Consider the following 16,313-nt stretch of genomic DNA (forward strand, 5'->3'; position numbering starts at 1 on the left):
GCAAATGCACATAGCAGTTGTTCAGTGTAAACACAGCCATTAACCCCTTAATGACATGGCCTATTTTGGGCATAAGGGCGCAAGGATTTTTGGCGGATTTTCATCTCCATTTTTCAAAAACAATAACTTTTTTATTTTTCCGTGGCGCAGCCGTATAAGGCCTTGTTGTTTGTGTGGCGTTTTTTATTGCTGCCATTTTTGGGTACATAAAACTATATTGTAAAACTTTTATTAATTTTTTATGATTGCAGGGAGAGAAAACACATCAATTTTTTTCTGCGGGTCGGTACGATTACAGTGATAACAAAATTCTTCTTTCTTTTTGGTTTTTCCATTTTTCCGCAATAAAACCCTTTTTTAGAATTTTTTTTTCCCTAAATCGATGCATTTAAAGTCCTATAACTTTTTTTACTTTTCCATGGACACAGCTCTGTAAGGGCTTATTGTTTGTGAGATGAGCTGTAGTTTTTGGTACCATTTTGGGGTACATACTAGAGATGTGCGAACGTACTCGGTAAGGCCGATTTCGCAATCGAGCACTGCGATTTTCGAGTACTTCACTACTCGGGTGAAAAGATTTGGGGGGCGCCATGGGTGAGCGGGGGGTTGCATAGGGGAGTGGGGGGGAGAGGGAGAGAGCTCCCACCTGTTCCACGCTGCTACCCCCCCTGCTCCACCACGCCTCCCCCCGCCCCCCCGGCGACCCCCGAATCTTTTCACCCGAGTAGTGAAGTACTCGAAAATCGCGGTGCTCGATTGCGAAATCGGCCTTACTGAGTACGTTCGCTCATCTCTAGTACATACAGATTTTTTGATCACTATTATTGCTTTTTTTGGGAGGCAAAATAAAAAAAATAAGCATTTTGCCCACTTTTTTAAGGGTTTTTTAAAAGCTTTTTGCAGGATAAACAGTGTGTTCAATTTAATGTACGCGTTGTTACAGATATGACGATACCAAATATGTGGGATTTTAATTTTTATCTTTTTTTTTTTTTTTTTTTACACTATTTATGTCCCTGTAGGGGGACTTGTACAATAGCAGCTTTGATCACTATGATAAGGCATTGCAGGACTTCTGTCCTGCAATGCCTTATCGCTTGTATTAGCGATCATAGGACGCCTGTAGCTGTCGTCCTTTTGCCATGGCAACCCGTCGAACTATCCGTTTCATCTACATAGATCACAGCAGGAAAGGGGTTAACAGCGGAGGTCGCTGTCCCAATGCACCCCCGCTGTTGAAGCAGGTGGCCGGCTATCAGTGATAGCCGTCTCCTGCTGTCGGACAGCACAGGATCTCTTCAGTTCTTGCACTATCAACAGGACGTAAGTGTATGTCCTGTTGCATTAGGTACCCCTCTGCCAGCATGTAGATTTACGTCTTATGGCGTTAATGGGTTAATGGGGTGATTACCAATAATTCGCTCACATAAGTCGCTAGTCATTTTATTTCAGTTCACCCTAAAAAATAGTTGCTGGTTGATCAAAAGTAGTCTGGTGTAAAGTCACAGCTGTATTTGAATGACTTATGAATGACTTTGCATGGAGATTCCCTCTATGAACGATATCTCGGTGAACAACTAATGAGCAACCATTGATTTGTGTAAAAGCTTTCATTTGGTGTGTCGTTCATACACTTCAGTGACTTTTCTGAGCGACTATCTGAACAATGGTTGCATAGTATAAAGGTACGCTAATGTCCAACCAGAGAGAGGAGACACAAGCTGGACACCAACCTTCATCTCCACGCACCTCCTTCTTCTTCACCCGCTTGATCTTCTTTTTAAAGACTTTGGTGAGAAATGTGGCAAATTTGTTGCCCTCTCCCAGAGACGTCTGGAAGGCAGAATGTAATGCCTTCTCCCTCTCCTGCAGCCTCAAGACTTCCTTCCTCTTGGTCTCCAACTGCTGGAAAAAATCTTCAGACTTCCTCTACAAGAAAAGACAAAGAACAACACTGTGATGTTTAGATCATCACAACTTCTCTCTGGGCACTAGTAGACCTACCTTTATTTCATCCAACTCTGTGATTCGGTCATTGACTTTCTCCTGCAAGATGTCCTCTCGCTTCTCAAATTCCTTCAGCAGGAGAAGCTCTTCAAAAAGTGTGATGTGCTGCAAGTCAGCCATCTTCATCTGCACATCCAGCTGCATCTTCCTATGTCGTACAATGCGGAGCTCCGCGTCAAAATCTATGGCCAGTTTGTTCATCTGTTATAAGGTGGAAGGAGGAAAGACTGAGGATTTCCACTTGGACCAATGAGAGGAGTAAAGTGGAAGGATAGAATATGACTACTATGTATACAAAATGGAAGTGGTACTGTACATCCACTGCCAACCAATGCAACACCGCCATAGCATTTCTTACTGCAATTGCCAGTTATCCTGAGTCAAGGGCATGTCAGCCCTGGAGCATGGGTAAAGAGTTTTCATGTTTATGCAACTTTGCTTTTCTTGTACCGTGTACATCATAGCTGCAGTCATAATTCTATAGCTTCAGAGCTGTACTCTTCCAGCCTCCCCTTATTCAGTGTCGGCACAAAGTTTCCTTTGCATTTGCATTCTAGGAATTGTTATCTTTACATCAGGCACTGTACAGTCATCTGATGTAGGAAGAACTAAAGGCCCATTTACACACAAAGATAATCTTTCAAACAATTGAAAGTTTTAGCGATCTTTTTGCATAAAGTGTTAATGGCCACTGATGACCATTAACACTTTATCATCTTCATTTGCATGTAAAAGGGCCTCCAGGAGCTGTCTGCAGAGCCCAGTGTGTGATTAATCACACGCCCAGCTGTGCACACAGCTGCATTATTCTCCTGATTGGTGCCAGCAGAATACAATGTGAACTGCCAGCTCCCCATGGAGATAACAGCCTGCAGTCTACTGAGAGATAAAGGTGTTTGCTTTATCTCCAGTAGCTGAATGATGGATTTTTAAGTTCACCTTAAAGTCATTGCTCAAAGGAAAAGTGCCCGATGCCCGTGTTTACATGTAACGATTATCGCTCAAGTTCAGTCGTTTAAAACGAATTTTGAGCGATAATCGTTGCGTTTAAATGGGCCTTAACTGAGCCACATAAGGTTAATGCCATGCAGACCATGCAGTTAAACTCTGGGAAGATTTCCGTGGACAGCTCTAGTGCTGAAATGTGCAGAGCCATGAGCTGTCATCTGAAATCTTGGGGGTTTTAATTGCATTGTTGACTCATTTAAAAAACCTGCCCTGTGAGGCATGACATGGTAATAATAAACCTGCCACCAAAGGGGTTCTCAGAGACTTTAACACTGAGGGCCATCAATGTTTAATTGTGGGGGATCCAACCTCCGGGATCACCAAAAGAGTAGCAGACTATGCAGTACCAGGCATAGTGAAAACCAATGACTAGGATAAATACATATACAGTACCTGTAATTGGACTGATGGGGTACATATGTACTCTTGCAATTCTTCCCTGGTGTAAAAACCATTGACCAACACAAAGGATCTCCCTAGAAGTGGAGTAAGTATAGTGCAGGCAGAGTCTATGCGACCAATAATGGGGTGGTGGGTGCACTGATTTGCCTTTCACTACAGTAGGGCTCACTATAATAGATACTGCTGTCATATTCTGTGTTCCTCCCTCTATATGTTACCTGTTGGATAAGATTCTCCTGCATGTATAAATTCTTCATTTCCTCTCTCCGCAGGGCCTCTCTCTCCAGGTCAGACAGCTCCGTATTTTGTACATTGCGATTCTGGGAAGACGCCATCCGGTAAGAACTCGTAGTGCCCGTGGTGGACGGTCTGGAATGCGGCTCTGATTGCTTTTCTGTTGTTTGCTGTTTTCCTCCAAAAGTGTCAAAGGCACCAAAACCTCCTCCCTCCGTTGCTGGTTGTGCCTGGATCCGGTTCTCTTGCTCCAGCTGGAACTTGCGGAGTGTCTCGCTGTCGTACTGGAACTTCTTCTCTGGCGTCTCGTCAGCGAGCACTAAAGGGACTCTCGGGATGGGGAGGTGTTTGGATGGGTCCAATGCCTCCTGGATAATTCTCACCTCTCGGCCCAGACTCTTCATCTTTTCTATTGTTTCTAGCTTGAGATCGCGCAGCGCCATGATGGAACGGTTCATGGATGATTTATGCTCATGTATCTTTAAAAGGAAACACAAATCACGGTTATATGGAACCTTTAATGCAAATTCTATACAGTCATCAGTAATACATCAATAATCTGATACTGATCCATGTTAATCACTGAGTAGCGGTGTCAAGAGATCCGTGAAGGGCTTACAGTATCAGATTTGTATGACCTGTTTGACCTCTACTCATGTCCTATGAACACAGTCACACCCCGGGCTTTATATGTTTGTGTTACACACAGATATACCATGCTTTCTAACATTGCCAGCTCCTTCCGCTTTCTTTCCGCATTGATTCGCAGGTGCTCGGGGACAGTGTAATCCTTGGCGGTCTTCAGTTTAAAGTCTCCCATATTCTCCTTGGCATTTTTGATGGCCAGAACATCATCTGGGTCCTCGTAGTCCTCGCTGGGCTTAGTTTTGTACCTGGAAACAAACAGCAGAAATGCTGTTACATGTAAAGTAGGGAATATGGGTACATTTACAGAAAGGTGCAAAGAGAGGTATATGCAGTGTCCCTGGATGTAAAGGTACCCATACACCTTCACAAGTGTCGGATGAACAGTCTGACAGTATTTCCTCCAGCCCTGCCATACACAGGAATGTTCAAATGTCTATGGAGGTAATGGCCCTTTTACACTAAACGATTCGTTCATCATGCAGTTTCTGCAGGCATAAAAATCAAATGATGATTGGCCTGTGTAAACATGAATAACGGCCTGTTTACTGTGGAGTGAGGTGGGCGGCCGGAGCAATCCCTGGCCCGCTCTGCCAGCATTCACTGAGTGATGCTCATTCCTATGCGGAAGCGCCCAACAGCCATCCCTGTTGGTTGCTAAAAAACGTCTCTGATCCTTCTTCCGGAATCCTCTGCCAGGGAAGTGTTGAGCTGCACCCATACAGATCAGACAGTCCGACCAGGATATTATTAAGGGGTTCGGATGATAAAAGTCCAATGCATGCAGTGTTCCTAAATATACAGTACTCTTCTGTGCATGTCGTGCTCCTGGTATGAAGTAGTCTTCAGTGCGTACAGCTCCTGCTATGAAGTAGTCTTCAGTGCGTGCAGTGCTCCTGGTATGAAGTAGTCTTTAGTGCGTGCAGTGCTCCTGGTATGAAGTAGTCTTTAGAGCGTGCAGTGCTGCTTGTATGAAGTAGTCTTCAGTCCGTGCAGTGCTCCTGGTATGAAGTAGTCTTCCGTCCGTGCAGTGCTCCTGGTATGAAGTAGTCTTTAGTGCGTGCAGTGCTCCTGGTATGAAGTAGTCTTTAGTGCGTGCAGTGCTCCTGGTATGAAGTAGTCTTTAGTGCGTGCAGTGCTCCTGGTATGAAGTAGTCTTCAGTGCGTGCAGTGCTCCTGGTATGAAGTAGTCTTCAGTGCGTGCAGTGCTCCTGGTATGAAGTAGTCTTTAGTGCGTGCAGTGCTCCTGGTATGAAGTAGTCTTTAGTGCGTGCAGTGCTCCTGGTATGAAGTAGTCTTCAGTGCGTGCAGTGCTCCTGGTATGAAGTAGTCTTCAGTGCGTGCAGTGCTCCTGGTATGAAGTAGTCTTCAGTGCGTGCAGTGCTCCTGGTATGAAGTAGTCTTTAGAGCGTGCAGTGCTGCTTGTATGAAGTAGTCTTCAGTGTGAGCAGTGCTGCTTGTATGAAGTAGTCTTCAGTCCGTGCAGTGCTCCTGGTATGAAGTAGTCTTTAGAGCGTGCAGTGCTCCTGGTATGAAGTAGTCTTCAGTGCGTGCAGTGCTCCTGGTATGAAGTAGTCTTCAGTGCGTGCAGTGCTCCTGGTATGAAGTAGTCTTTAGAGCGTGCAGTGCTGCTTGTATGAAGTAGTCTTCAGTGCGTGCAGTGCTCCTGGTATGAAGTAGTCTTCAGTGCGTGCAGTGCTCCTGGTATGAAGTAGTCTTTAGATCGTGCAGTGCTGCTTGTATGAAGTAGTCTTCAGTGTGAGCAGTGCTGCTTGTATGAAGTAGTCTTCAGTGCGTGCAGTGCTCCTGGTATGAAGTAGTCTTTAGAGCGTGCAGTGCTGCTTGTATGAAGTAGTCTTCAGTGCGTGCAGTGCTCCTGGTATGAAGTAGTCTTCAGTGCGTGCAGTGCTCCTGGTATGAAGTAGTTTTCAGTGCGTGCAGTGCTCCTAGTATGAAGTAGTCTTTAATGCGTGCAGTGCTCCTGGTATGAAGTAGTCTTCAGTGCGTGCAGTGCTCCTGGTATGAAGTAGTCTTCAGTGCGTGCTGTGCTCCTGGTATGAAGTAGTTTTCAGTGCGTGCAGTGCTCCTGGTATAAAGTAGTCTTCAGTGCGTGCAGTGCTCCTGGTATAAAGTAGTCTTCAGTGCGTGCAGTGCTCCTGGTATGAAGTAGTCTTCAGTGCGTGCAGTGCTCCTGGTATGAAGTAGTCTTCAGTGCGTGCAGTGCTCCTGGTATGAAGTAGTCTTCAGTGCGTGCAGTGCTCCTGGTATGTAGTAGTCTTCAGTGCGTGCAGTGCTCCTGGTATAAAGTACTCTTCAGTGCGTGCAGTGCTCCTGGTATGAAGTAGTCTTCAGTGCGTGCAGTGCTTCTAGATATAACCTCTTTTTTTTATTAATCAGCTAATTTTTTATGATTCTTTTTGCAGAAGAACAAACCATTACAAAATAACTTCCCCCGACATACAACAACACAGCCCGCACTCAGATGTGTACTGCACACACACAAGGTTATGAAAAGCATCCAACATAAAGGGTTCACACAAGCAAATGATGGCATAGTCGTTGGCTTTAAAATACAGCCAGTTTTCACACACAGATAAATCATTTACATTTTTCTTTCCTCAATCGCGCCGTTGTTTAGGGCATTGTAGGGAGCGTGAACTACTGACCGGTCGCTGTTTACACGTAATGAACTGTGAACGATGGTTTTTATGCCTGCATAAAATGAATGATAAGCATACAGATTTATTGTTTGTCGTTTAATCCTTGGCTGTCTTTACGCTTAATGATTATCGTTCAAATTCGCACAATCCAACGATTTTTTTGAATGATAATGATTCTGTGTAAAAGGGCCTAAAACCACAGAACTCGGGAGCGTCCGTATCACACGGTCATAAAGACCCAAGCAGAGAACGGAACCTCTCCTGGATACAAGCTCTAACACTTACAGCTTATCCCATTCCTGCTTTCTTTGTAGGATTTTGGATTTTGCCTTTTCTGCTTTCTCAATGATCTTCTGGATTCTTTCCACACGTCCCTCCATGCGTCTGCCCCCCCACCGCTGTCTGTGCTTCTGCCCCTGTCCCATAGCACTAAGGTCGTCCGCTCCTGTAGTGGCTGCAACGAGATGGGACACAAGGAATGATCGTTGACCATAAAGATCACAGAGTATATTGTAGGCCTAGTAACAGTCCAGTTACCTCCAGCAATCTCCCGATTGATCACCTACCTAACAGCAGATTATCCTCAGTAATTTGCCAAGTGATAAACTACCCAAGACTAGACTGATCCCAGTAATCTCAGCTGTGGTAACCTGCCTGAGAACAGATCATGGTCACTGATCTCCCCTATGGTAATCTACCTGAGAACAGATCATGGTCACTGATCTCCCCTATGGTAACCTGCCTGAGAACAGATCATGGTCACTGATCTCTCATATGGTAACCTACCTGAGAACAGATCACAGTCACTGATTTTCCCTATGGTAACCTGCCTGAGAACAGATCACAATCACTAATCTCCCCTATGGTAACCTACCTGAGAACAGATCACGGTCACTGATCTCCCCTAAGGTAAACTACCTGAAAACAGATCACTGTCATGGATCTTCCCTGTGGTAACCTGCCTGAGATTGGATAACAGTCACTGATCTCCCCTATGGTAACCTACCTGAGAACAGATCACTGTCACTGATCTTCCCCATGATAACCTGCCTTAGAACAGATCATGGTCACTGACCTTCCCTATGGTAACCTGCCTGAGAACAGATTATGGTCACTGATCTTCCCTATGGTAACCTACCTGAGAACAGATTATGGTCACTGATATCTCCTCTGGTAACCTGCCTGAGAACAGATCACGGTCACTGATCTTCCCTATGGTAACCTACCTACAGATCACGGTCACTAATCTTCCCTATGGTAACCTATCTGTATAGTCTCTGTGCCTACCTAGTTGAGTATACATAATCTCTATAACACCCTTCTTTATCCTCCCTACTGTATTGCCCCAATACTATAGATGATGCTCACCTGATTCTCGACTCTCTTTAGTGACATCTGCCTCTTTCTGATAAAGATCGTAGCGGGTCATCCTTCTCTTCCCATCCATCCCCTGCACTTTACAGTACTTCTCGGAGAGTAAGAGGAGGCGGTACGTGGACACCTGATGCTCGCTGTTGATTGCGCGGACGATCACTGTGTCAAATTCCACCTTATCCCGGAACCTGGAACATAAAAGTCCAACATGACAGATCAAAGAGAGCACATTCCTACCTCCCATGTTCTGGTCAGTCACTGGTGACTTTTCTTCACTCTAATGCACACATTTGACCAGCAGGGGTCTCACCACCTATATAGTCTACGATTTTTTTAAATGGTTTTTATTCAATTTTTTTCTTGGAGCTGCGATGACCAAGCACAATTCTGGTGGTGTGTTTTTTTTCTGACAGTGTTCACTGTTTGAGATAAATAATGCTTTATTTTAATAGATTGGACATATATGGACGCGACAATACCAAATATATCTTTTTTATGTTAAAAATGAGAAAAGGCTTTTTTTGTAAATGTTTTAATATATTTTACTTCTGTAATAATTATAAATACTTTAACTTTTTTTTGTAGTCCCAATAGGATACTTGAACTAGCGCAATACTGCAGCACACATGCTGCTGGCATTCTATTAAGTCTTGCTACAGGTAGGGCTTAATAGGCATAAATACAAAGAAAACCCGGTGGCCTACACAGCTGCCAAGATACACGAATGGCCAGCCATGATTTCATTGTAGGCGAGCCATTTCAAGTGACTGAGGAAGCTCCTTTGAAGTGCCGCTGTCAGACCTGACAGCAGCATCTAAATGGTGAATGACTGAGATTAGAGCTATCTCTAATGGAGGCCCTTGCCGCCAGGTGTCAGCTGTCAAAGACAACTGACAGCTGCCGTGTATGCATATCTGATATCCCCAAGGGCTTTAACCCCTTAACGACGGCCCCATCGGGAAACTACGTCCTGGCCGGCTGGGCTTTATTCCTAGAGGACGTAGTTTTATGCATCCTCTAGGAATGACAGCCCTGCAGGCTCAGGACGTGATAGCTCCATGCTGCCGGTTACCGGAGGTAGCCGACAGCATGGAGCTGTCATCCCGGGCCGCGGGACCCCACCCCCGATAACGCGATCACCGGTATCCACCGGATACCGGCGATCGCGTTAAACTCAATGAAAAGTTAAAAACAATTAAAGTTTCAGCTCCCCTTACGGATCGGATCCGTAAGGGGAGCTGAGAGTACTCACCCCCGGTCCTCCGCAGCGTCCGGATCCTTCGGTCTTCTCCCCAGCACTGCCGCCAGCATCTGCGCATGCGCGCCAGCCGAATTACGTCACGCGCATGCGCAGAGAGCCGGGAGGCCCGGGAAATTTAAAAACTCCCTGCTCCCGGCTAGAATGAGTAGCCGAGAGCTGGGAGCTGTCACCGGGAGCCGCTGTATGCGGCTCCCGGTCACATGATCGCTGCTATCCAATGGATAGCAGCGATCATGTAAAAGTAAAAAAAAAGTTTAAAAAGTGTAAAAAAAGAAGATAAAAAGTTTGTTTCATCTCCCCTCATGGATATGATCCATGAGGGGAGATGAAATTAGGTACCTTAAGCCCCCAGATTTAACCGCAGACCTTGCCCGGCTTTTGCGCACGCGTCCGTCGCCAAAATGGCTACTAAATGGCTACTAAATGTAGCCAAGAGCCTGGAGATTTCATGGGCGGCCACGGTACGCGTTTCCCAGTCACGTGATCGCCATTATCCAATGGATAACGGCGATCACGTAAAAGTAAAAAAAAGCTCAATTTTCACCTCCCGTCACGGATCGGATCCGTGAAGGGAGGTGAAATTACTTAAATAAGGCCACCAGCGAGGTTCCCTGACGGGATCCTTATCCACGGACCTTCCCCCAGTTTTGGCGCATGCGCCCGTCGCCAAAATGGTGGACGCAAGCGAAGAAGCTGGGGAGGGCAAGAGAAAATTTAAAATCTCCTTGCTCCTGGCTACTAAAGGTAGCCAAGAGCTTAGAGATGTCACGGGGGGCCGCGGTGAGCGGTCTTCGGTCACGTGATCGCCATTATCCAGTGGATAATGGCGGTCACGTAAAAGTCAAAAGACAGTTAAAGTTTGACGCTCCGTTCAGTTTGGGCCCCGTTGTGCATCCAGACAGAAGATTAGGGCCACAATGCATATGTTTCTGAACACGGGACAAATGGGGGTATACATTTTGGGCTGAACGTCTTCATTCCTATGTATGCTGTACAAAAAAAACTATTTTTAAAATTACATAATTGCCAAAAAAACAAAAATCGTAATTTTTTCCTTCTGCTTTGCTTCAATTCATTTAAAACCGGTGGGGTCAAAATACGCAGTACACCGCTAGATGAATGCGTTAAGGGGTCTAGTTTTTAAAATGGGGTCATTTGTGGGGGTCCTCTGTCGTTTTGGTCGCTCACGGGTTCTATAAGTGGGCAATGGGGCCTGAAACACCTTCAACCAAAATGTCTGTTCAGAAAACCACCCGCTGCTCCTTCCAGTTTGGGCCCCGTTGTGCATACGGACAGAAGATTAGGCCCACAATGGGTATGTTTCTGAACACGGGACAAACGGGGATATCCATTTTTGGGTGAAAGCCTCCATTTATATGTCTGCTGTCCAAAAAAAAATGTTTTTAAAATCACATAATTGATAAAAAAAACAAAAATCGTAATTTTTTCCTTCTGCTTTGCTTTGCTTCATTCAAAAACTGTTGGGTAAAAATTTGCAGTACACCCCTAGATTAATGCGCTAAGAGGTCTAGTTTCCAAAATGAGGTCATTTGTGGGGGTTCTCTATCGTTTTGGCCGCTCGAGGGCTCTACAAGTGACCAATGGGGCCTAAAGCGCCTTCAAGCAAAATGTCTGATCTGAAAGCCACTGGCTGCTCCTTTCGGTTTTGGCCCCGTTGTACATACGGACAGAAGATTAGGGCCATAATGGGTATGTTTCTGAACACGGGACAAACGGGGGTATGCATTTTGAGGTGTAAATCCTCGTTTTCATGTGCACTATAGAAAAAAATTCTGTGTTAAAAATTACGTATTTGCAAAAATATGAAATTGTATTTTTTTTACTCTAAATTGCATTAATTCCTGAAAAGAAACTGTGGGGTCAAAATACTCCTGACCCCCCTCAGTGAATACACTAAGGGGTGTAGTTTTTAAAATGGGGTCATTTGTGGGGTTATCTATAATTCTGACACCTATGAGAATTTACAATCTTGGCTTGGTGCCGGAAAATAAAGTGTTCCTCAAAATGCTGAAAAGTAATGTTAAATTTGTACGTGTCCTAAATGGTTAAAAAAAAACGAAAGTTTTTCAAACGTGCGTCCAGAATAAAGTGAACAGATGGAAATATATATCTGAGCAAAAATTTGTACAGTATGTTTGCACATATTTGGGATATTACAGTTGAAAACGTGAAAAAATGACAATTTTTTCAAAATTTTCCCATTTTTGGGGTTTTTAATAAATATACACAAATTCTATGGGTCTATTTTTACCACCTAAATGAAGTACAACATGTGGCGAAAAAACAATGTCAGAATCACTTGGATATGTAAAGCCTTCACGGAGTTATGATATGTTAAGTGACACATATCAGATTTCCAAAATTTGGCTCTGTCACTAAGGCGCAAACAGGCTTCGTCACTAAGGGGTTAATAGATTTTTTGGGACTTATTTGTTGACGACCTATCCTTATGACCACTGATGATCTGCTATAGATAGGTCACCAAAAGTATTGGACCGGAAAACCACTGTTGAAAATTTGCCTACTTATTCCAAAATTTGGACTACAATTAAATATGTAATTAACTTCCCCTATCCAGCAGCATTCTTATAGTAGACCCCACTGGTTATTACAAGATATCTGCAATGATTCTCAGTGTGAAGAAAGTTTTCCCCTGTAGAATGAAGCCCCCTTGTTCTCAGGATCAGTGGTTGAACCCAGACCCTTTAATAGCCCTGAACATATTTATATCATAAAGGCTAGGTTTCCACTTGCCGAGCCTGCAGCTTCTTCAGGCCTATGCTGTGCTTCTCCTGTTCCCAGGCCAGCTCTTTCAGCACGGTGCGGATCCTCTCGGACGTCTGTCGTTCCATTTCTTCTCGGATCCTATGATCCATCTCAAACTCCTGGAAAGAGGAACAAAAAGTTGTAGAGTTTTTTGTACTCCAACAAGTTTCAGCATTCTGGTCATATCAGTCTCTGACGTTGTAAGTGGGTGGACTAGCTCCACCTGGTTGCAACCAACCAGCGGTGACGTAGCGATTGTATAGCATTTGCTTGGCATGCATTTACACTGAGCAATAATTGGGTAGTTTGATCATTCGTTGGACCAGAACTGCGCCTCTAGTCAGCCTGTCTGCCGCTGCTTTCCTTTCAACAAATCGTTACGACGTCTGTTTATACCACGATTTATAGGTCCACGTGAAAGATCCAATCAGCAATAATCTAACTATTTAAAACTGATCGTTCCGCCGCTGCCAGCGTTTAAACCTAACAATTATTATGCAAACCACTCGATCTAACGATTATTCGCACAATAACTGCTGTGGAAAAGGGCTTTTAGTGAGCCTCGTGTGGCTCAGAGTGTAAAGCTCTCGCTCACGACCTGAAGGTTCAATCCCCGCTTGGTTCAGGTAGCCGGCTCAAGGTTGACTTCCATCCTTCCAAGGTGGTAAAATGAGTACCCAGCTTGCTGGGAGGTAAACGATGACTGGGGAAGGCAATGGCAAACCACCCCACACAGTATGCCAAGAAAATGTCATGATGGGGTGTCATCCTAGGAGCCGGTCATGTATGGAGCTCTTGGTATCAGCACATATACTGCACAGCAGGGAACTGAGACTGTTAAATGAAGTAGAATGATTGTATAACCAAAATGTTACATCTTTCTGATACTGAGGTATTAAAACACAAAGTGTATTTCCAAGATCTCTGATCGCAGGATGTTAATGGGCGGTCCAATCAGCCTTTTTTTCAGTCCATGTGCAAGTAGCCTAAAGGGACCGTTCACTTGGGTGGGATTTTATGCGCAAAAATCTGCACAGATCTGCGTGGATTTTGATGTGGAACGAATCGCTTAAATCAGCTTGCAATTCTGCATCAAAATCGCTAGCTGCATTCCTGGCTGAAATATTCCGCCCGTGTAAAAAGGTCCCTAAGGCTAATTTCACATGGGCGTGTGCGACATCAGGCCGTGAAACTAAGCCCGACATCGAGCTCGCCCCCATGCGGTGTCTCCACGGACATTTTTGTGTTAAAAACGTCTTGCAACACTTCAGTGAAGTAGCGATCCTCCGCCGCAACTTTTAGCCCCCACAGAGGATCAAGGAGTGTTTCCCATTGTTTTCAATAAGAAGCCTCAATGCTTCTCTGGCCCCACTGAAAACAATGGGCGATACAAGGTGTTCCGAGAGAACACCCAAAGATTAGACGTGCACAATTTTTTTCCCATGCCGCAATGCAGGAAAAAAAATCACTTATCTGTATTACCTCATTCAAAAGAATGGGGCTCATATTTGTGTTTCGATACGCCACTGTCTCTTGTTGATAAAAGTTATATTTTTGGGTATTATATTTAGTCCCTACTGCTTTGGTGACTTCCTGAAAGCCGCAGCATGTCTATTTATCTTGCGGAAACTGCGCATATCTGCTGCGGATTTTCTCCATAGAGATCAATGGGAAACAGAAAATCTGCACCAAAAAAAAGTTTTGTTGCGGATTTTGAAGCGCTTTCACTGCGGAAACACGCTGAATCAGCATTTGTTGATGTTTGAAAATAAAGCTTGCCACTGTGGCCTCAGGAACAGGAACTACCGCTAGCATATAACTAGAACAATACATTCCACAGCAGAAAGTCCACACATTAAAAGTACATGTACAAAAACCACATCATTGATTCCCGCAGCTTGCACTAAATCCTCGCCCTGCCATCAGCACGGGGCAACAAAAGTCTGAATTAAGCTGACCAGGTGATGTTTTTCGGCTGCTCAGTGATCCAATTTCTGTGCTCCTTTGCCCACTGAAGTCTCACCTCTCTGTTTCTATTAGGGCTCCCTCACACGGGCGCATGGGGCTGCATGTTATGTGCACAGTGTTACATGCGTAACACGCAGTACACACAGTAAATATGCATGTAGCATTCGTATTTCCTGCATATGTTAAATCCCCATAGCCTAGATTATGAACCAAAATAGGACATGCTGTGTTTTTTTTTTTCAAGCGTGCAAATATGAGTGGCCCAATAGAAATCAATGGGCTTTTAGCACCCCGTATTACACGCGTGAAAAATATGCCAGCCACATATGTGTGAGTGGGGCCTTACAGAGCAATGGCGCTGGAACTGATCTGAACATTTGGACACTTTAGTTGGAGCGTAAGCATTAAATTTGGCTGCAATTTGATTGACTGTTCAGTGTGTGTCCATCAGAACAGTTCTTGATATCCTCCTCTGACCCCTTTTGTCAACGAGTTGTTTACATCTACAAAATCTCCTTTCGCTGGATGTTTTCCTCGATCTCGCTATACTCTCCACACTGCTGCATGCGAAAACCCTACAAGGTTGGCCGTGTATGAAATTCTGGCCTCGGCTAGTCTAGCACCGGCGACCAGGCATCGTTGGAAGTCACTGGATTTTCCCATTCTAATGAGATTTCACACTAAAACTGATCCACGGAAAATGTACTTACTTGACTATATGCTGCACTCCGGGGTGTCAGGTCTAATTTCAATGCAGAGGTGTCTTTAACAAAATAGCCATTCAGTGTAATTGGCTGCCATGCAGAGGAGTCATCTCTGGTCTCTGACCCCTGATACGTACCACTCTGCTGAGCTGCATGTGAGGCGGTAGCGCCATGTTCTTTTTCAGTAGTTGCTTGAACTCCTTCCTTAGCATCTCAAGCTCTCGTCTCCTGCCGACCTTCTTGCTTTCCGCTTGCTTCATCAGAAGGTCGTGCTCTCGTTTCTGCTTAGCATTTTCTATACTGAAAGGAATTGCATCGATAGTGATTTTAGTACATCTAAGTCACCAATAGTCACATAATACGCAGAGCACTACGGACTCTTTCACGCGGAGGCATAAATACGCAGTGAAGAAAACTCATTGATCTCTATGGGTTTATTCACCTGTGCGAACTTACACTGCGTATTTTGGTCACGTAAAAAAAAAAATGCAGCCTGTCCTATTTTATGCATATTTTGGTGTGCAGTGGGGTTCCTGATCAGTTGTATGCCACAGGATGACAAGTCAAATCGATGGGTTTCCTTATTGATTATAGTGGGTGAAGGTCATCCAGTGCAAAAACATGGGGATAAGAAGAGGGCGTCTCAGGCGATTAGTCCAAGGCCTCTTTCACACAAGCGTTTGATCGCAGCTATTTTGCCGTGATAAAACACCAACCAGAAATCACAACCATCTGAAGCATTAAATCCCAATGCATCCGTTCAGATGGGCGATTTTCCGGTGCATAAAATCGGCCAGCAAGAAAGATAGCGCATAAGGTGCGCATTCTGGCCAGCCGCTTTTACGCGCAGTCGGAAAAGATAGGACTTGTCCTATCTTTTTGACGGAATATGTAGCCGGTTTCCATAGACTTCTATGGGAGCCTATGAGAGCCGTCAGACAAGGGGAGGGGGGAAGGAGGTAAGAGGGTGTTTAGCAGAGGCTTGCGTTGCTAAAATCCCTTCCCCTCCGCTTGCCGGCAGCTCCCATAGGCTTCTACGGGAGCTTCTATTGCTGCGATCAGCTGGCAAAGGGAGGGGAAGTGAGGGGTAAAGACTTTAGCAGCGTTAAAGTCTCTCACCCTGGCCAACGTAAATGCAGGTTGCGGTGTATATACGCTGCACGCAGGCTGTCTGAATGGGTGAGAAAACAAGAGATTTAGGCGCGACTTGGTCGCGGCTTTCTCTTGTCCATGCGATTTTCGCGGCTGAAAAATCGCAGTGCT

General features: G+C 44.9%; 1 protein-coding gene across 5 annotated transcripts in view; it reads right to left on the reverse strand.

Moving 5' to 3' along the window:
- Positions 1-16,313, reverse strand: part of CFAP44 (cilia and flagella associated protein 44) — a 55,647-nt gene that overhangs the window by 10,904 nt on the left and 28,430 nt on the right. For 4 of the 5 annotated variants that reach the window (XM_066599314.1, XM_066599312.1, XM_066599315.1 and 1 more), the window contains 8 exons: positions 15,188-15,350; positions 12,367-12,497; positions 8,325-8,518; positions 7,242-7,410; positions 4,367-4,544; positions 3,636-4,130; positions 2,005-2,208; positions 1,734-1,929 (listed from right to left, as the gene is read on the reverse strand). In XM_066599314.1, coding sequence (XP_066455411.1) covers positions 1,734-1,929; positions 2,005-2,208; positions 3,636-4,130; positions 4,367-4,544; positions 7,242-7,410; positions 8,325-8,518; positions 12,367-12,497; positions 15,188-15,350 — 1,730 coding nt within the window. The remainder of the gene's footprint in view (positions 1-1,733; positions 1,930-2,004; positions 2,209-3,635; positions 4,131-4,366; positions 4,545-7,241; positions 7,411-8,324; positions 8,519-12,366; positions 12,498-15,187; positions 15,351-16,313) is intronic. The other variant, XM_066599313.1, reaches the window with a different exon arrangement.

The sequence above is a fragment of the Eleutherodactylus coqui genome, chromosome 4 (assembly GCF_035609145.1).
Source record: "Eleutherodactylus coqui strain aEleCoq1 chromosome 4, aEleCoq1.hap1, whole genome shotgun sequence".
NCBI lineage: Eukaryota > Metazoa > Chordata > Amphibia > Anura > Eleutherodactylidae > Eleutherodactylus > Eleutherodactylus coqui.